At 40.0% G+C, this 21,281-nt stretch overlaps 1 protein-coding gene across 1 annotated transcript; it reads left to right on the top strand.

Annotated features, from left to right (window-relative positions):
* The first annotated feature begins 8,558 nt into the window (after positions 1-8,558).
* On the top strand, positions 8,559-11,505 carry LOC310757016 (vomeronasal type-2 receptor 26-like). Its single transcript, XM_083602097.1, has 3 exons — positions 8,559-8,820; positions 9,720-9,846; positions 10,450-11,505. Exons 1-3 carry the CDS (start codon positions 8,635-8,637, stop codon positions 11,346-11,348), a joined length of 1,212 nt encoding a protein of 403 aa, XP_083458223.1. The 5' UTR covers positions 8,559-8,634; the 3' UTR covers positions 11,349-11,505.
* Positions 11,506-21,281: the final 9,776 nt, after the last annotated feature.

Genomic DNA, 21,281 nt, shown 5'->3' on the forward strand with positions numbered 1-21,281 from the left:
CTGGAATAAATTTACAGATTATATGAAAAGTATATGTGATGATCAGATAACGTTTGTAAGTTTTCAGGAAGTTCTGTGAGAATGTATAGTAGAAATATTGTTTAAATAATAATATAAGATAATAATGTAGTGCAACATTAAATCGAGAAATGTGGAGGAAGTGAGCAATATGGAGAATTAACAGACATGCTGATGGAAGTCCAAAAAGAGGACGTTGGTGATAAATTCGATGTTTTATTTTGTACAATTTTATATTGGAAAATTAATAAAAAATATAGTAAATAATAATAAAAATTTTATTATTTATACCCCACCCATTTGGCTGGGTTTCCCTGCTACTCTGGGTGGCTTACAGCACTTAAAAAATTGTTAAACATCGAACATTAAAAACTTCCCTATATTTATTATATATTTATATATTTATTATATATTTAAACTGGGCCTTGTTTGGATGCTGATTTTCTAGACACTTGGTGCAATGCTCTGCATCTGCAAGGAACAGGAGTAATGTTTAAGAGAGTTTTTCAGCTTTTTTAGCCAGAAAGCTGCCTGGGTCCTTCAATGAAGCCAAGCTGATCACCTTCAGCATGCTGGTCTTCTGCAGTATTTGGGTGTCCTTTGTGCCCACCTACCTGAGCACAAAGGGGAAATACATGGTAGCCGTGCAGATCTTCTCTAGTTTAGCATCCAGTGCTGGGCTTTTTGGTTGTATCTTCCTACCTGAGTGCTACATTATTGTACTGAAGCCTCATCTGAACACAAAGGAGACCTAACAACAAAAATTAAATATGTCATGTGATTCTCTAAGGACTCAGCTAAACAGCTGCAAATAAAATGTTTTAAATGTGTTGTAAAGTGCAATATATAAATATGACACAAGAAAGCAACAGTGATCTATGCTAAATTCAATGTATTTGTAAAAAAGTCCCCCCCCCAAAAGCATTTTTTACAAGTGTGTAGATTTCACCTATGAATTTTTTTCAGTTTTGATGTTTGATGTCCAGCACAACAGTTATGAAAGCTACATACATGTCATGTGACTGCAACTTTTTCAATGTAATTTTTTCTTCCTCTCACGTAAATAATGAATGATGAAAATGTATTTATAATATTGGGGGGTGTGCAGTGTGCAGTCAGTCCGCCAGTGGATTGTGTAATTGAAGCCACAACATTGCTTGTAGAAGAAAATATGTCAGACAGTTAACTAAGGTCAGGGGTAGTATATTGTACTGGCACATAGTAGAACAGCTATGTACAACACAGTTCTTTTCGCATCCTTAGAGCCCAAGGAAGGCCAGTAGCTTATGCAGTTAATGACATTCAGTATTGTAGCTGAAAGTGATTCTACCTTGGTCTGCCTCTCAATCCAGACAGATCGCTTATTGAATAGAGCAACCAAGTTTTTCCAGCAAAACAGTCTCCAGTCAAACTTCTGCATTTAGTCAGAATGTTGCCATTCAAACTTTCTTCTAAGCTTGTTCTGCTGCCTAACATGGACCTCAGAGAGCACAACCCCTCTACTAACGACCACCACCACTGGCCTAACCCTGTTTTGTCCGTAGTGGCCCATTTCAAGTAAGATCTGCTGACCTCCCACTCAAGAGCTCCCTTGGGCAGGAAGAGGTGGTGTTCATAGAATCATAGAATCATAGAGTTGGAAGAGACCACAAGGGCCATCGAGTCCAACCCCCTGCCAAGCAGGAAACACCATCAGAGCACTCCTGACATATGGTTGTCAAGCCTCTGCTTAAAGACCTCCAAAGAAGGAGACTCCACCACACTCCTTGGCAGCAAATTCCACTGTCAAACAGCTCTTACTGTCAGGAGGTTCTTCCTAATGTTTAGGTGGAATCTTCTTTCTTGTAGTTTGGATCCATTGCTCCGTGTCCGCTTCTCTGGAGCAGCAGAAAACAACCTTTCTCCCTCCTCTATGTGACATCCTTTTATATATTTGAACATGGCTATCATATCACCCCTTAACCTCCTCTTCTCCAGGCTAAACATGCCCAGCTCCCTTAGCCGTTCCTCATAAGGCATCGTTTCCAGGCCTTTGACCATTTTGGTTGCCCTCCTCTGGACACGTTCCAGTTTGTCAGTGTCCTTCTTGAACTGTGGTGCCCAGAACTGGACAGTGTTGCAGAGGCTCTCCCTAACACTTCCTTTAGTGGAGTTCTACTTTGACATCTCTCAAGCTTCACTGAGCGCCAGTCTTGTTTGAAGGATCTGTGTGTATTGCTGGAGCCTGAATGAAGTGGCTGGATGGCTGATGTCACTGTTTGATTTATATGGAGATTTGTAATGTTTTTGTCTGATTGATACACATGAAACCAATCTATTCCACCTTTTATAAATGCCAGCATTTCTTGTAGTTCTTCTTCACTTCATGTTTGCAGTTCATTTTATTTGTTTTTCTAAAGATCAGGTATTGGCTGTGTGCTGAAAATGCAGAATTTGATGCTGAGCCAAGAAGGTATCTCTCAACTCCATAAGAAAGATCTATTTTCCCGCAGTACCCTATGCCTTCTTAGCCAGAATTCCCATTAAGTTCAACGGGACACACAGAACCTGGACTTCCTTACTTGGGACTAAGCCCCATGGGGCATATGCAGTTGAGGCCAAACTTGCACACAAACACATACATGTCAAACTTTGTGACCTGTGATTCATTGTAAACATGTTTTTCCTCCAGCTCTGCACCTGCCACCCAAGCTTCGCAATGACTAATGTTTGTTGCAGTGGTCTTATTCTCCTTATAATTATCGAAATCATAGCTATTTATCATTGCCAAGATCAAGAGATATTTCTGGAGGTTGCCAAGACAGCACAATCAAGGGCAGCATGAGGTTATATCTAGCTCTGTGCCTGGGGAGAAAGGTTGATGCAGAGAATAGCTGATATGTCAGAGACAGTCTGATTGAACAGCTGACGGATACCAGAATGTTGCCCATACTGGGAAAGTGACTGCAGTTCTGCTCTTGCAAGAGTTTTTGACTTCTGATTATCTGGCTGGGCAGGAGAGAGGAGCAGCCACAAGAGAAGTGTAGGAGGTAGAGGCGAAATGATTTCCCTCCTGCTTCTCCTGCTAACGACGCATGGAGACTGCGAAAATCAAGGAAAAGAATGTCCCTTGAATCTGATCTGGGAAGAGAGTCGAACACAGAATTACTACCGGCCCGGAGACTTCCTAATTGCTGGGATCATATCTCCAAGTATGTTGACTCTAGAAGACCCATACATTTTTTCCCAGATTCCCTCAAAAAGGCTTGGATGGTAAGTAATTAGATGCCACTGGATGTCATGCTTCTCCAACACCACTCCAATAGTTTCTACGTAATTCATAATAATAAAAGCAATATTCCACTTCTAAGGCTGTGTGCCTCTCTGTTTTCTTTCTTTGCAATGGAAGTTTTTATTTTTAAGTGGTAAATAGATTTACACCTTGTAATTAGTTGATCCTCAGATGAAGAGCAGTATATAAATTTATTAAATAAATAAATAAATAATAAAAAAATATATGCCTTGTCTCAGCCCAAACTACAAACATACATATCATCATTTGGGGATGAGCTACTTTGAGATTGAGATTGCCTAGAAATAACATTTGTTTTCTTTACATGGTGAATAGGTTTCTGACATTTTTAATTTGATGTTTTATTGCAGTTTTTTACCTAGGTTCTACTGGCACATCTTGTCCTTCTTGTTCTCCACTCAGGAGATCAACCTGGATTCCAGGTTCTTACCCAACATCTCCTTGGGCTACAACCTCTTTGAGAACTTTTTTGATGGAAGGATGACTTCTGCTGCCATGCTAGACCTGCTTGCAGGGGGGCAAAGCAATACTCCAAACTATAACTGCGGAGAATGGAATAACCTGCTGTCTGTTCTTGAAGGGTGCAATTCTGTCATCTCGAAAGAGATTTCAGCCATGTCTGGCATCTACAAAATCCCACAGGTATGAAGGATAGGGACAAGAAATAAATTCCACTTTCTTTCCAAGAGAGTCAATATGGGAAATGAAAAAGTGAGCAAACCCTTAGCGATAGTAGATCTTTCTTCCAGCATCCACCAATCTGGCACTGTCCAAATATTTCAGACTAAAACTGCAATCAACCGCAGCAAGCACATTTTTTTCAGATAATAACAGATAATAAGTAATAAGAGACAATAAATACAGTATCTATTCCTTTTCCTGAAAGTGAAACAAATCACTAATCTATTTCTTTTATCAATAGATCAGTTATGGCTTTATGACTCAGACACTGGATGAGAAAACTGAAGTCCCCTTTGTCTACCAAATGGTCCCCAAGAGGGAAATCCAGTATTGGGGGATTGTCAAGTTGCTCCTGAATTTTGGATGGACATGGACTGGCCTCTTGGTTTCAGACAATGATGATGGAGAAAGGTTCTTGAGTGCCTTGACACCTCTGATGATCAACAATGGAATTTGCATTGCCTTATTAAAAAGAATACCAGAACATAATCTAGATCCATATATCATCCCAAGTGAACCATTTATCATATGGGACAAAGTCAAAATATTTGTTTACTATCAAGTGACATTTATTGATCTCATGTTAATACAACAATTTCTTGAGAATCAAATTGGGGGGAAAGTCTGGATCTCAACAAATCTTCCAGATGCTAATGTTAATTTGGATATAAATCCGGATCTCTTCCAGTACATCCATGGATCTTTGTCCTTCATAATGAAGCCCCAACTAAGGAAAAATTACCAACACTATAATACAATTTCCAAATTTCTTGAGCAGTTTTGGGTTAAAGCATTTCATTGTTTATATAGAAAGGACACATTGGCTGAAAAAGGTCGGACAAGATGCACAGAGAATGAGAAACTGAAGATGGTGCCAGAAGAGGAGCTTGAGAGAGCCCTGTCTCAAGACAGCTACATGACTTACTTCAGTGTCCAAGCTGTGGCTCAGGCTTTGAATGCTGCATATTCATCCAGATCAAAGGTCATGCTGATGGCGAGTGGAGGAGACAGGCTGGAACGTCTAAGGCTACAGCCATGGCAGGTATTTCCTTTTCCTTGTTGCAAATTGCACTCATTTTCCCACCACTGGATTCAGATTTAGGACTGAGATTTTTATTTCTTTTTGCTCATTTTGGCGGAAAATCTTAGTCTTGTGGCGGAAGTAAACCTTTCTGCCTCTTGTGGTTATGCCAGAACAGTCCCCCACCATCTAGTTATTCCTGTCTGGCACCCTGAGAGAGATGCAGCCATCATAGCAGAAGTTGGTTTCTCCTCATCTTCCACTGTGTCTCTGCTGGGACTTGAAATTGCCCACCAACTGTTCAACAGCAGGAACAGAGAACACAGTTCTCCTAGACTCAGTCTTCCCCGTTATGGTATGATGTGATTCAATTTTTAATTCTATATTACTATCTAAACTTTTACATGATAAAATTGGCCTTTGTCAAAAGAGTGCAGGGTGGTTTAACAACTTGGATAGTATGAAACACACTGTCAAACTACAGAAAGAACATGAAAAGCAAAGAGCTTCTCAGCTTGCTGGAAAAGCTGTTGAAATAAAAATATTTTTTTAAAAAGGATTTATATTTAAATGATAGTAACTGTTAAGAAATTTACCTCTATGCCAATAAATTAGCACAACCAAATGATAATGGGAGACGATGTCCTCCTTGGTGGCATTGTGCAAGTTCCACTGAAAGCGGCTACACTTTGAAGGGAAAGGAGAGACTTCACATTTGCAGGCTTCCACATTATCTAGGATTCTGAGCAATAAAAGTTTCAATCACATGGGAGTATGTATGTGCCAATTCCCCCTACTTTCAGATAATTTTATCAGGCAGGGGGACTACTCTGAAAAGCCACACATCCCACTCCTACGCTCTTGGCTGTGAGGAGACCTGAGCGGCCCCTATTGACAAATAACCTTCCCTTGTGATACAGTGAGCAGCTGAGGAAATGGTGTTCTATTCATAAGGTAATGGTCTAACTGTGCACTAGGAGTGCCAATATGGCCTCTATGCCTGGGCCTGTAGGTGTCATGCAGCAGGCATGGCTCTGGCACCAAAATTTGTGGATGCCCGACCCCTTCATGGGGAATTTTGTCGGTGCTTGGGCACCCAGGGCCCCATGGAGTTGGCATCTATGCTGTGCACTGATTTGTAGGACCATCTATGTTTAAAAAGATTTGTATTTGTGCTATTTTTATTTTTTAAGAAGTATTTTATTGTCTTTTGTATTTACCTTATTCTCCAGAAACCTTTTTTTTTTAATACAATGAGTTGCCTACAAATGTTCTAATAAAGAAAAAGGAATGGTTGCAAAAGGCTCATGTCCAGATGAAATGTGCACAGACCCCAATTCCTATATATATATATATATATATATATATATATATATATATATATTAGTTTTCAAATACAAAACAGAATTATGCATTCTATACATCTTAATTACATCTTATTTCTCTTTTTTGACTTCCCTCAATTTGTCTGCCAATCCTTCATATTTTAACTTTTTACACATTTCTTCCTTATTGTTTATAATATTACTGTAAACTTCCTCCCATTTTTAATACTTATTATAACATTCTCCCATCACAGCGGTTCATTAAAACTTACAAACGTAATCTGATTATCACTTAATTTTTGCAAATATTCAATAAATTTTTCCCAGTCTTCTGTAAATCTTTGGTCTTGTCAGTTCCGGATCCTTCCTGTCATTCTGTCCAATTCTGCATAGTCCATCAATTTTGTTCTCCATTCTTCTATCGTAGGTAGCTCCTCCTGTTTCCATTTCTGGGCCATCAATATTCTTGCCGCTGTCACTGCATATAAAAATAACTTCTTTTCTTTCTTATTTATCTTGTTACCTGTAATGCCTGGTTTCTTAACAAATGTATATTTCAACATTTTCTTCAATTCATTATATACTATTTCCCAAAAGCTTTTTACTTTCTTGCATTCCCACCACATATGATAGAATGTACCTTCTTTTTCTTTACATTTCCAACATTTGTTACTAATCTTGTACATTTTTGCTAACTTCACCGGTGTTACATACCATCGATACATCATTTTCACCACATTTTCTTTTATAGTTGTACATGCAGTAAATCTTAGACCTTCTTTCCATAATTTTTCCCAATCCTCCATTTGTATATTATGTCCTAAGTCTTTGGCCCAATCAATCATAACTGATTTTACCTCTTCATCCTTCGTGCACCATTCTAGTAATATCTTGTACATTTTTGCTAAAATTTTAAAATCATTATTCAATATTTCTGTCTGAAATTTTGATTCTTTATCAGCAAAACCCCTTTGATTTAAATCTTTTCTGAACATTTCACTAATTTGAAAAAAATGCAACCAGTCATTAACATATTCCTTAATTTCTTCAAATGGTCTCATTTTCCATTTACCTTCTCTTTTACTTATTAACTTCTCATATGTCACCCATCCCCTAGTCATATTGACTTTCTTCACACTCATCGCCTCCAACGGCGATAACCAATATGGAGTTTTTTGTTCCAACAGATTTTTATATCTTTCCCACACTTCAATCAGAGACCTTCTTATGATGTGATTTTCGAAACCTTTATGTACACGTTTCTTTTCATACCACAAATACGCATGCCACCCGAAGCTATTGTCAAAACCTTCCAAGTCTAACAAATCAGTATCTTCTAATTTCACCCATTCCTTCAACCAACAGAGGCAAGATGCTTCATAGTACAATTTCAAGTCTGGCAGGGCGAAGCCTCCTCTTGCTTTCGCATCTGTCAATATCTTAAATTTTATCCTCGGCTTCTTACCCTGCCAGATATACCTTGAAATTTCTCTTTGCCAATTTTTAAAAATTGCTGCCCCTTTGATTACTGGAACTGTTTGAAATAAAAATAACATCTTTGGTAGCACATTCATTTTAATCGTTGCAATTCTTCCCCAAAATGACAATTTCATTCTTCTCCACACCTCTAAGTCCCTTTTAATTTTATTCCATGTTGGAACATAATTATTCTGAAACAAATCAATACTCCTGGGGGTTAACCATACTCCTAAATATTTAACTTTCTTAACCACTTCTATCTCTGTTTGTTGCTGTAATCTATTAATTACCTCCTGATCTATATTTTTGGTAATTGCTTTAGTTTTTTTCTTGTTCAGAATAAATCCTGCCAACTGAAAATGGAATGGCTGCAAAAGGCTCATGAGTCCAGATGAAATGTGCACAGACCCCAATTCCTAGGAGATTAAAGCTCAAAGAGAGCCAGTGTGGTGCAGAGAGCCAGTGTGGTGTAGTGGTTAAGAGCGGTAGTCTCCTAATCTGGGGAACCGGGTTCGTGTCTCCACTCCTCCACATGCAGCTGCTGGGTGACCTTGGGCTTGTCACACTTCTTTGAAGTCTCTCAGCCCCACTCACCTCACAGAGTGTTTGTTGTGGGGGAGGAAGGGAAAGGAGATTGTTACCCGCTTTGAGACTTCTTAGGGTAGTGATAAAGCGGGATATCAAATCCAAACTCTTCTTCTCTTCTTCAAAGTGTAGAGGGCTTATATTCAACTTTTCTATTTCATAAATGCCGGTGTTTTTTCCTGCCGTTCCAGCTCCACCCATTCTTAAGAGGACTCCAGTTTTTGAATACTTCCATGGGCAGCCTCAGATTGGATGAGAATGGGCAGATACCAGCCTACTATGACATTGAGAACTGGGTGATGTTTCCCAATAAGACTCGTGTAAGAGTGCCGGTTGGGAGTATAGGGAGAGACGGACCCACTGGCATGAAGTTCACAATCAACTCACAAGCCATTGTGTGGCCCAAGTGGTCTGAGAAGGTATGGCATTCTACTCTATCCCACATCTGTAAAGCTCTAATCACTAACTGAATCATTCCAAGGGCACTTTGACTAGAGCCCTTTGCACACCTGCTGGGGAGTAAGGGCTCATTGACACTTCCATTTGTGCCACAATGTGACTTACATGTCCTGATCTGTTTTATGATGTTTTTTTCCATTCTTTGCCAAGACTCAAAACACTTTGGAAAAAGAATAATAATGTAACCATAATTCAGGAGGCACTTTTTGAAATTGGAGTCTTTAGGTGGTGGTATGTTTAACTGCTGCTCCCATTGCTCTGTCTCAGCTGCTGCCTACCTAGCAGTTCAAAAGCATACCAGTGCAAGTAGATAAATAAGTACCGCTGCAGCAGGAAGGTAAATAGTGTTTCTGTGCACTTTGGCACTCATCACAGTGTCCTATTGCACCGGAAGCCATTTAGTCATGCTGGCCACATGACCAGGAAAACTGTCTCAGGGTGGACGCAGGCTCCCTTGGCCTGAAAGTGGGGATGAGCGCCGCATGCCACAGTCAACTTTCACTGGATTTAACCCTCTAGGGGTCCTTTGCCTTTCACTGGATTTAACCATCCAGGGGTCCTTCATAAGTATGTTTTATTGCTGCTCTTTTGTTATCTCTGTCATTCTAGGGTTTCTAATTTGCTTTTTTAATATATACTTTTGCATAGAATAGTCCGATATAATTGTCTGAACAAAAAAGGAAACACACCAAAGAGGTTTCCCTGCCATGTTGTCTTGCATCAAAATGCTTCCCTGGAAAAGTGCCTGGGGTCAGTGGGAATAAGGACCCTTGTTAGGTCTATTCCAAACTCCATAAATAAATGACATAGACACAAATAGTCTGACACTTTCTGTTTGATTCATGTTCTCTATGTTTAGACTGTACCTAGCTCCAGGTGTACCAAAAGCTGTCAACCTGGATATGCCAAAGTGGTTCAAGAAGGAAAGCCCGTTTGCTGCTATGCTTGTGCCCCATGTGCAGATGGGACCATCTCTGCTCAGGAAGGTAGGTGAATATAAACAGGAGCCCTTGGGAGAATAGGAATTGTGGAAACATTCACTTAGGGACACTTTCCGTAAAGAATCAAAGACATTTTTGAATGTGTCTCCTTTTTTGGCTTCTCTATTTTTATTCACCTACGTTAATTCTAGGAAGTGGGTTGAAACAAAGAATGAAAAGGAAGCAATTTGTGGACTACAAATTAACGATCATGGAGAGGACACTGAGGGCAACCTCAGTGGTCAAATATATTATTTATGTAAAGTAAAACCATTTCACATGGAACAGGACAGTATAAATTCAGCAAAAGCTGTACAAGAAGCACCTCTGTGGGAGGTCACTGCCTCTCAGCTTTAATTGTATCACAAGGTTGTTTTGGTGATAAAACGGAGAAATTTTTGAAAACCACCTCTATCATCATGGAGGAAGGCAACAGTATAAGCATAAATATTAAATAAGCTAATTAAATAACCAATTTTGTCTACTCCTTTTTTGGACATTCTTTTTTCCTGGCCCTTCCTTATATTGACACCTTTCCTCCTAAAATGTCATAGAACATAGATGGTTATGGATTTAAATGATGCTAAAGCACTCCTTTTCCCTCCTTAGATGCAAAGAATTGTACCAAATGCCCCGAAGATCAGCATCCAAACAAGGGTCAAGTTCAATGCGTTCCCAAAAGTATCACCTTCCTGACCTATGCAGAAACTTTGGGGAGCGTTCTAGCTTCCATTGCTATCTTGCTGCTATTAATGACAAGCATTGTTTTAGGAATCTTCCTTAAATACAAAGAAACGTCCATAGTCAAAGCCAATAACCGGGACCTCTCCTACATCCTCCTTGTATCCCTTCTGCTCTCTTTTTCATCCTCCTTCCTATTCATTGGCCGGCCAAGGAAAGAGACTTGCCTTCTCCGACAAATGGTCTTCAGCGTCATCTTCTCAGTTGCCGTCTCTTCTTTGTTGGCTAAAACCATCACTGTGGTGCTGGCCTTCATGGCCACAAAGCCAGGGAACAGAGTGAGGAGATGGCTGGGGAAAAGTCTGGCCAACGCTGTTGTCATTTCCTGTTCCAGTGTCCAAGTTCTCATCTGCACCACCTGGCTGAGTACCTCTCCCCCATTCCCAGAGTCTGACATGCACTCCCAGCCTGCAGAGATTATCCTTCAATGCAATGAAGGGTCTGTGGCCATGTTTTATGGTGCCCTGGGCTACATGGGCTTCCTGGCTGCTATCTGCTTCATGGTGGCTTTCCTAGCCAGGAAACTGCCTGGGGCCTTCAATGAAGCCAAGCTGATCACCTTCAGCATGCTGGTCTTCTGCAGTGTTTGGGTGTCCTTTGTGCCCACCTACCTGAGCACCAAGGGGAAATACATGGTAGCTGTGCAGGTCTTCTCTATGTTGGCCTCCAGTGCTGGTCTCCTGGGCTGCATCTTCATCCCAAAGTCCTACATCATTATACTGAGACCTGATCTGAACACAAAGGAGCACTTGACAACAAAAACCTAAAGATGGCATCTGATTCTCCAGGCTATATAGAGGGATGGGTTCTGCTTCAAACAGACTCTCAATCAGAAACAGTTGGTGTGAACTTAATTCAGGTGTGATACAGGATCTTGGGACATGTAGTGGGCTTCAGGGTCCCTGTTATTATTCAACAATAGGTAAATACATACTTTTACATAGCCTTTATCCTTTTCTTTTTTGCCAGGAGAAGGTTCACTATCTATATATTGTTGTAACCAATCCTAGTATCTTATGGTGAAGGGCAGGTAGGGGGAAAAAATGAGGATGTGAGGATATCAGGGCTTCCTTTTATCCATTTTTCCCCAACATGTGGTGATGATTTCTAGTTTTTCTCCAAACAGTTCAAAATATCTAACAAGAATTCAGAATTCTGGTTGCAACAAGGGAGATCCCGAAGACACATATGGAAAAGCTTTCTGCCAGTAAGAGCTCTTTGACAGTGGAGGTGGTGAACTCTCCTTCCTTGGAGGTTTTCAAGGAGAGTTTTTTTTTAAAAAAATAATTTTTTATTAGTTTACAACAAAAACAAAAACACATATTAATTTCACATCAAATTTTTCACAAATTATTCCTTTTCTGAACTTCCTTCAGCTTTTCCGTAAATCATCCATAGTCATTATTTAAATTACGCATTCCTTAGATTTATATTGACATTATTTATATCTTTCTTTCTATTCCCTTTAGACAATACTTCTTAATTTTTCACAGTGCTTCTTTAAGTCCCTCTAGCGTTATCTGTCCCTCACTTATATTTTCCAGATATTCCACAAATTTCCCCCAGTCCTCGATGAACTTTTGGTCTCTTAAATATCTAATCTTCCCTGTCAATTTGTCCAACTCCGCATAGTCTAACAGCTTCATTCTCCATTCTTCCACAGTCGGTATTTCCTGTTGTTTCCATTTTTGGGCCAGTAACACTCTTGCGGCTGTCACTGCATATTGAAAGAATTTACAGTCCTTTCTTTTTATCTCATTTCCTAATATTCCTAACAGAAAGACCTCTGGTTTCTTTATAAATGTATATTTTAAAATCTTCTTCAATTCATTATATATCTTTTCCCAGAAGTCTTTCACTTTCTTACATTCCCACCACATATGGTAAAAAGAACCTTCTTTATCTTTACATTTCCAACACTTATTACATGTCTTATACATTTTCGCTAGTTTTACCGGTGTTATATACCATCTGTAAAACATTTTCATAACATTTTCTTTTAACGTCATACATGCTGTAAATTTTAAATTTTCTTTCCAAAGTTTTACCCAGTCCTCAAATTGTATGTTATAGCCAAAGTCTCTAGCCCAGTGAATCATTACTGACTTGACTTCTTCATCCTTCAAATTCCATTCTAGCAACAGCTTATACATTTTTGATAAAATTTTAACATCATTATCTATTATTTCAATCTGAAATTTAGAATCCTTGTCAGCATAGCCACATTCTTTACTATCTTTCCTAAACATTTCATTTATTTGAAAATAATGCAACCAGTCATATACGTGTTCTTTAACCTGTTCATATGGTTTCATTTTCCATTTTCCTCCTTCTTTAAATAACAATTGACCATATGTGATCCAATTGCCTCTCATATTAATTTTCTTTACACTCATAACTTCTAAAGGAGATAGCCAGTGTGGTACTCTAGGTTCTAATAGGTTTTTATACCTATCCCATACTTCAATTAGAGGACCTCGGAAGATGTGGTTCTCAAAACCTTTATGGACTTTCTTTTTCTCATACCATAGATACGCATGCCATCCAAATCTGTTGTCAAACCCCTCTAAGTCAAGCAATTCCTTATTTTCTAGTTTTATCCAATCTTTCAACCATCAAAGGCATGATGCCTCATAATACAATTTGAAGTCAGGCAGGGCAAAGCCTCCTCTTTCTCTTGTATCTGTTAACAACTTAAATTGAATTCTTGGCTTTTTGCCCTGCCAAACATATCTTGAAATCGCTCTTTGCCACTCTTTGAAAATCCTATTCCCCTTAATTATGGGGATAGTCTGAAATAAAAAGAGCATTTTTGGTAGCACATTCATCTTAATTGTGGAAATCCTTCCCCAAAATGACAGTTTCATTCTTCCCCACACCTCCAGGTCCTTTCTTATTCCATTCCATACTGGCTCAGTTACCCATATTCCTAGATATTTCACCTTTTTAACCACCTCTATCTGTATTTGCTGTTGCATTATTTCAATTGCACTTTGATCCATATTCTTCGCAATCATTTTCGTTTTCTTCTTATTTAGTCTAAAACCTGCCACTCCTCCAAACTGTTCAATTTCCTCCAATACTTCTTTTACTGTACTTGTTGGCTCTTCAATCGTTATTACCAAATTGTCTGCAAACGCTTTAATCTTATATTCGTTTTGGCCAATTGTCACTCCTTTTATTTTCTTGTTTTGTCTAATCGAGTTCAGAAGGACTTCTAACACCGTTATAAATAATAGTGGCGAAAGTGGGCATCCCTGTCTTGTTCCTTTTAGTATCTTTATTTCTTCTGTGACTACATTATTTATAATCAGTTTGGCTTTTTGTTCTGTATAAATTGCCCTTATTCCATTGAAGAACTCTTTACCAACCTCCATATATTCCAGGTATCTCAACATAAAATCCCATGCTATATTGTCGAAAGCCTTCTCCGCATCCACAAACATCATTATGGCTTGTTTATCATTCCTGGCAGACAGATATTCCACCATATTGATTATATTTCTTATATTATCTTTCATCTGCCTGCCTGGAAGAAAACCCACCTGATCCTTATGGATGATTTCCAATAATATATTTTTCAACCTTTTCGCAAGGATTCCTGCAAATATTTTATAATCCGTATTTAGCTATGAGATCAGCCTGTAATTTTTAACTTGAGTTAGGTCTGAGTCCTGTTTTGGAATAAATGTAATATATGCCTCTTTCCATGTTTCCGGAATTTCTCTTTCTCTTAAGATGTTGTTCATCACTTCCTTCAATGGCGTCATCAAAATAGATTTCATTTCTTTGTAGTAGCTCGCGGTGAATCCATCTGGCCCTGGAGCCTTTCCCCTTTTTGAATCTTTTATTGCTTCTTTTATCTCTTCTATTTCAATTGGGGTATTCAATTGTTCTTTTTTATCTGTCGGGGTCTTCTGCACCTTTTTCTCCTTCAAAAATCTCTCTATTTTCCTCAAATTGTTTCTTTCTCTATTTTTATATAATCTTCTGTAGTAGTCCAAGAATCCCTTTCTAATTTCCTTCGGATTGGTTATCTCTTCTCCTTCCACTGTAATTTTGTTTATTGTGTTCTGTTCCTTTCTTTTTTTGATTTGCCATGCAAGCCATTTTCCTGATTTATTCGCAAATTCGAAATTTCTTTGTCTCAATTTTTTTAATATTCCATTCCACTTCTCTATTTATTATAATTGCAAACTGAGTTTGTAAAGCTTTAATATTTTCTTTTATTTTCGGGCTGTTTAGTTTCTTGATTAATTTTTGTTCATTGTCCATTATCTGCTTCAAAATTTCTTCTTTACCTTTTTCTCTATTTTTATTCTTAATTGTATTCTGCTGGATGAAGAATCCTCTCATCACTGCCTTGCTTGCATCCCAAACCACTTTTATCTTTGTACCTTTGTTGCAGTTGTCAACAAAGTATTCTGCTAACCTCTTTTGCGCTTTTTCAACAATTTTCTGGTCATTTTCAAGGAGAGTTTGGATGGCCAAATATCAAGGATGCTTTAGCTGAGATTCCTGCATTGCTGGTGGTTGGACTAGATGACCCTCAGGGTCCCTTCCAGCTCTACAATTCTATGTGAACTTCTAGATTCCCCATCCTCCTGGCCCTAACTCAAAGACCACAAGCGCTTCAGCCTCTCTTCATAGTGAACATGCTCCAGCCACAAACATGTTTCAGACTCTTTACAATTCTTTCTTGACCTCATAAAATCTTTGAGAAGTGACCAGAATGACAAAGAGGATTCTAAGTGTTTCTGCAGCAGTCTCTCTCTCTCTCTCTCTCTCTCTCTCTCTCTCTCTCTCTGTGTGTGTGTGTGTGTGTGTGTGTGTAGAGTGCCAGGGCTGTTAGCTATATATTTTAAAGCTTGTTTACTTGCTAAAAGTTAGTGCTGATCCATTGCTGTTGCTTGAGCTGCCTGAAGATGCTTCCCTGGTGGCTTTTGAGGGTGAAGATTCTTGGACGAATCAAGATGCAATGAGGCCACCCAAGGAGGAGAAACCTCTGAGCTTTATTGCAATATAAAAGAGGGAGGCTTGAAGTAATATAAGTACTTCTAACATGGTGTGATATTTTCCTGTTTCTTTCCCAATAAACATTCATTGGTGGGATGCAAAGTTTGGGTTCCACCAAATGCTCTTTTCAGAGCTGAAGCATTTATAAGGTTTTTCTTCCATGTAGATTTCCTGATGAAAAATCACACTTGAGCTAAACCTGAAGTGACTTTCACATTCAAAACACGAATACATTATTACAGGAGTGTGACTATCATCAATAAGTTTTTGCAAGTTACATCTCATTGGTTTATGTCACTTTATTTTCTTTAAATGTACCATATTTTATCATGTATAAGATGCTCCCATGTAGTAGTAATAGTAGTAGTAGTAATAATAATAATAATAACAATAACAACAATAATTTTATTATTTATAACCCATCCATCTGGCTGGGTTTCCCCAGCCACTCTGGGTGCCTTACAACACTTAAAAAATGGTAAAACATCAAACATTAAAAACTTCCATAAACAGGATTACCATCAGATGTCTTCTAAAAGTCAAAGTTGTTTATTTCCTTGACATCTGGTGGGAGGGCGTTCCACAGGGAGGGTGCCACTACTGAGAAGGCCCTGTGCCTGGTTCCCTGTAACCTCACTTTTTGCAGTGCGGGAAACGCCAGAAGGCCCTTGGAGCGGGACCTCAGTTTCTGGGCTGAACAGTGGGTGGAGGAGACGCTCCTTCACATACAAAATGACCCCTATTTTTTAGAACTCAAAAAGATCACCGAAGGTTGTTGAGGTTCTTGCATGGCTACGCAGCACTGCCACCACCACCCAACAAGGGAAGCTCACTGCTGGTGCTCTTACTGCTTCCCACATCGCTGCCTTCGTATTAACAACCCAGCTCATTGTTTTATGTTGTTGTTGTTTAGTCATTTAGTCGTGTCCGACTCTTCGTGACCCCATGGACCAGAGCACGCCAGGCACTCCTGTCTTCCACTGCCTCCCGCAGTTTGGTCAGACTCATGTTTGTAGCTTCGAGAACACTGTCCAACCATCTCGTTCTCTGTCGTCCCCTTCTCCTTGTGCCCTCAGTCTTTCCCAACATCAGGGTCTTTTCCAGGGAGTCTTCTCTTCTCATGAGGTGGCCAAAGTATTGGAGCCTCAGCTTCAGGATCTGTCCTTCCAGTGAGCACTCAGGGCTGATTTCATTAAGAATGGATACGTTTGATCTTCTTGCAGTCCATTGGACTCTCAAGAGTCTCCTCCAGCACTATAATTCAAAAGCATCAATTCTTCGGTGATCAGCCTTCTTTATGGTCCAGCTCTCACTTCCATACATCACTACTGGGAAAACCGTGGCTTTAACTATACGGACCTTTGTTGACAAGGTGATGTCTCTGCTTTTTAAGATGCTGTCTAGGTTTGTCATTGCTTTTCTCCCAAGAAGCAGGCGCCTTTTAATTTCGTGACTGCTGTCACCATCTGCAGCAATCGTGGAGCCCAGGAAAGTAAAATCTCTCACTGCCTCCATTTCTTCCCCTTCTATTTGCCAGGAGCATTGTCTTATACATGGCAAAATTTGGTAATGATTTGTAACATTCTGCAAACTGCTTTATTTCATCCGAATGTTATACAGTGGAACCTTGTGTTATGGCGGGGATCAATTTTGGAGGCCCCGCCACAACCTGAAAACGACGTGACCCAAAGCGTCACGTCTGCGCATGCGTGAACAGCGCAAACCCGGAAGTAACTCATTCCGGTACTTCCGGATTTGCACCGGTCGCAAACCAAGGGTAATGTAAGCCGCAGGCAATGTTACCCAAGGCTCCACTGTAATATCATTAAACTTTGTACATCATTGACACATTTCAGTGACAAAGTTGAACCTGTGTCTGACACTGGTTATGCTTTATTTCCCTGTGTATCATTGAACATTTACATTTTTTAAAAATGTAGTATAAACACTGACAACTGGGAAGTACTGGCCTATGACCGCTCTAGTTGGAGAACAGCCTTTACCAAAGGTGTCATGGGCTTTGAAGACACTCAAACTCAGGACGCAAGGGAGAAACGTGATAAGAGGAAGGCACGCTTGGCAAATCCTCACTGTGATCAACTCCCACCCAGAAATTGGCCTCCACAGTCACCTACAGACTCATTGTTAAAACCGTGTTTATGGATGACAATCTTACTTGGCTATGAGTAATTGCCAAAGAAGAAGAAGATCATTGAACAAATTTGAACCTGGAGTGAAGGACCCAGTTAGTGGTGGTGCATTTGCCAGGATTTGGCCTGTTATGTGCTAGCATGAATTGGACCCCCAATGTAACCATGATGACATTATATTTTGTACAGGAAGACTAAACTATTGTAACAGTGATCTAGGCAGAGGAGTGTTGGAGTGAGGAATTGGATGTCTGAAACATGTGTGGCCTTGTCTCATAGTCATCAGTCATATCAATAGGAGTGTTCATGAATTTTTCAGGAACAGTGTGGAAACATATGGAAAGTCACGCTCCATATTTGCACTCTGGAAAAGGGAGTTTGGAAACCAGCAGAAACAACCTTTGGTTGTTGTTTTTATTTTGATTATGTATATTGAGGTTTTATATTCTGATTTTATTCTGTGAACTGCCCTGAGACTTGAGAGTATAGGATGGTATATAAATTCAATAAATAATAATAATACAAATAACTTTTTGTGAAACAACTTGTTAACTTTCATTACGTGTGAGTGAATACACCTCTGTTCTCCTGCACATGGTTTCTCTGTTTATTATTTTTCAATACCGCCTTTTATCCAAGGCACCCGAGGAAGTTTATACAGTGGTACCTCGGCTTACATACGCTTCAGGTTACATACGCTTCAGGTTACAGACCCCGCTAACCCAGAAATAGTGCTTCAGGTTAAGAACTTTGCTTCAGGATGAGAACAGAAATCGTGCTCCGGCAGCGCGGCAGCAGCAGGAGGCCCCATTAGCTAAAGTGGTACTTCAGGTTAAGAACAGTTTCAGGTTAAGTACGGACCTCCGGAACGAATTAAGTACTTAACCTGAGGTACCACTGTAATCTTAAAATATTAACACCCATAGTACTAAAACTCAGAGGGTCTCAATTAACACCCTCCCACCAAATTTGGGATGATAACATGGGATCATGGAGAGGTTACATGACACCAAAGAGGTCTGTGCCTTTACTGAATTTATTTTAGCACTCCTAATCAATTTTCACAATGAAAATGAAAAATTATACTTTAAAAAATGGCCCAGCCATCAGTATAGACAATAAAGTAGCCTAACAAATCCAAGCATCGGACTGCTATAGAAATGAAATGAATTAGAAAACAAAACTGTGCAAAATGAGTCTGGGTGACCCCAGATGAAAACTGCATAAAGACTAGTGTTGTTGAACAGATACATACTGGGATCAGGCAGTGGTACAACAGCATATGTCAAACATTATGCCCAAATGAACATTATGAATTCTTTTTCATCATTCAGGATTTAGGTGAAAGGAAAAAAACATTTGTGTATGTGGAGTTCCTGACTTTTGTGCTGGACATCAATTGTTACAATGTAAAAGCATGTTAAAAATCAGGTGCTTTCTTTAGTTTTCGTTGTTCCTTTGTATTCAGATCAGGCCTGTGTAGAATAATGTAGCACTTGGGAAAGAAGATGCAGCCCAGAAGCCCAGCACTGGAGGCCAAGATGGAGAAGACCTGCACAGCTACCATGTATTTCCCCTTGGTGCTCAGGTAAGTGGGCACAAAGGACACCCAAACACTGCAGAAGACCAGCATGCTGAAGGTGATCAACTTGGCTTCATTGAAGGACCCAGGCAGCTTCCTGGCTAGGAAAGCCACTGTGAAGCAGATGGCAGCCAAGAAACCCATGTAGCAGAGGGAACTATAGAACAGGGCAATGGATCCTTCATTGCATTGCAAGACAATCTCTCCAGCGTGGGAGTGCATGTCAGACTCTGGGAACGGTGGAGAAAGTCCCAACCAAAAGGTGCAGATAGCAACTTGGACAGTGGAACAAGAAATGACAATGGAGTTGGCCAAACTCTTTCCCAGCCATCTCCTCATCCTGTTCCCTGGCTTAGTGGCCAGGAAGGCCAGCACTACAGTGATGGTTTTAGCCAACACAGAAGAGACAGCAACTGAGAAGATGATGCTGAAGACTGTTTGTCGGAGAAAGCAGGTCATTTTCCCTGGCTGGCCTATGAAGAGCAAGGAGGACAGAAAGGAAAGCAGGAGGGATACAAGGAGGATGTAGGAGATGTCCCTGTTGTTGGCTTTGACTATGGGAGTGTCAAAGTATTTGATGAAGATTCCTAGCACTATCACTGTGGTTAAGGACAATAAGAGGGCAAAGAAAGTTAGGAGGATCCCTAAATATTCTCCATAAGCGAGGAAGACGGTTATCTTGGGTACACATTTATACTGGGCCTTGTTTGGATGGTGATCTTCTAGACACTTGGTGCAATGCTCTGCATCTGCATAGAAGAAGAAGAATGTTTAATAGAGCTTTTCAGTGGGTTCAGCCAAGGCCCTGAGCCATATCCACCCTATTTGACGGGATTATGTTGGCATTCAGGTTGTGTTGAGACAGTCACATATCAATGTGGGTCAGGTTGGGTGGCCCAGAGTAATCTGGCTGTTTCTGTGGAGAAAGCCACTTTGCAAAGCAACGTTGGTCCAATCTATGACTCCTCTCAACAGCTGTTGAACATATGCATCAATTGTATGGTGTATAGGGGCTCATTCCAATTGGCGTCCCTGCAGAAAAGTCGCATATGAAGGGGCACCCTACAAAATAGACCCTGCTGCTTTTGGTTGGGTAGGACAGAAGGAGGCAAACTGTCTACTTCCTTGCCTCCAACCATCCGTATGACAGAGTTGTTCCGCCTGGCCTTTGGCTTGGAGCCAATTTGATTCCCTCCCCCTTTTTCTTTTTTCTTTCTCCTCCTGTGATGAGGCTGCATTTTAATATTTTAATGTTTCAATATTTTAATGTTGTATTTTAATCTTGTTTTTAAGTTGTATTCATTCAACTTGTTTTTATTATTGCTTGTTAGCCACCCTGAGCCCGGCCTTGGCTGGGGAGGGTGGGATATAAATAAAAATTATTATTATTATTAAATATTAACTAATCTGTGAACTAATGCAAGACTGGATCTAAGGTGGGTGTGAGTGGGTTCATCAGGTTGGCCTCTAGCTTATCAGGCCAATGGGGGGGCTGTTTTGAGGCCATGGGGTGTATCAGGGAACTATGCTGAGGCCTAATAATCTACCGTAGTTCCATAACAGACTTCTGTAAAACATGCACATCTGGATTCAGAATTTATACCAAAGAGCCTGAAAAGGCAAGTGGCTGTGAGATGACAACATGTAGTAAGGCTGAGGAGCAGGGGTGGCTGGGAGGCATTTAGTGATTTAGGTATTTCTATCAGACTTTTCAAAGAAGCTTAATTCACACACACACACACACACACACACACACACACACACACACAAATGTGCGAGAGAAATACAGTGAGACCTTAGTCCTTGAACTTAATCCATTTCAGAAATCCATCTGACTCCTGAAATGTTTGAGAACCAAGGCATGGTTTCTGATTGGCGCAGGCGCCCCAGAAACAATAGCCAACAACTGCATTGGACATTTGGCTTCTGAAAAACGTTCAAAAACCGGAACA

This window comes from Podarcis filfolensis, assembly GCF_964270895.1.
Source record: "Podarcis filfolensis genome assembly, chromosome: 2".
NCBI classification, from domain to species: domain Eukaryota; kingdom Metazoa; phylum Chordata; class Lepidosauria; order Squamata; family Lacertidae; genus Podarcis; species Podarcis filfolensis.

Bases quoted from the DNA above. Each gene is read 5' to 3' on its own strand.
- LOC310757016 (XM_083602097.1), top strand. From the start codon at position 8,635: ATGGGCAGCCTCAGATTGGATGAGAATGGGCAGATACCAGCCTACTAT. The intron at 8,821-9,719 runs GTATGGCATTCT...CTCTATGTTTAG, and splicing joins GGCCCAAGTGGTCTGAGAAG to ACTGTACCTAGCTCCAGGTG. The intron at 9,847-10,449 runs GTAGGTGAATAT...TTCCCTCCTTAG, and splicing joins GACCATCTCTGCTCAGGAAG to ATGCAAAGAATTGTACCAAA.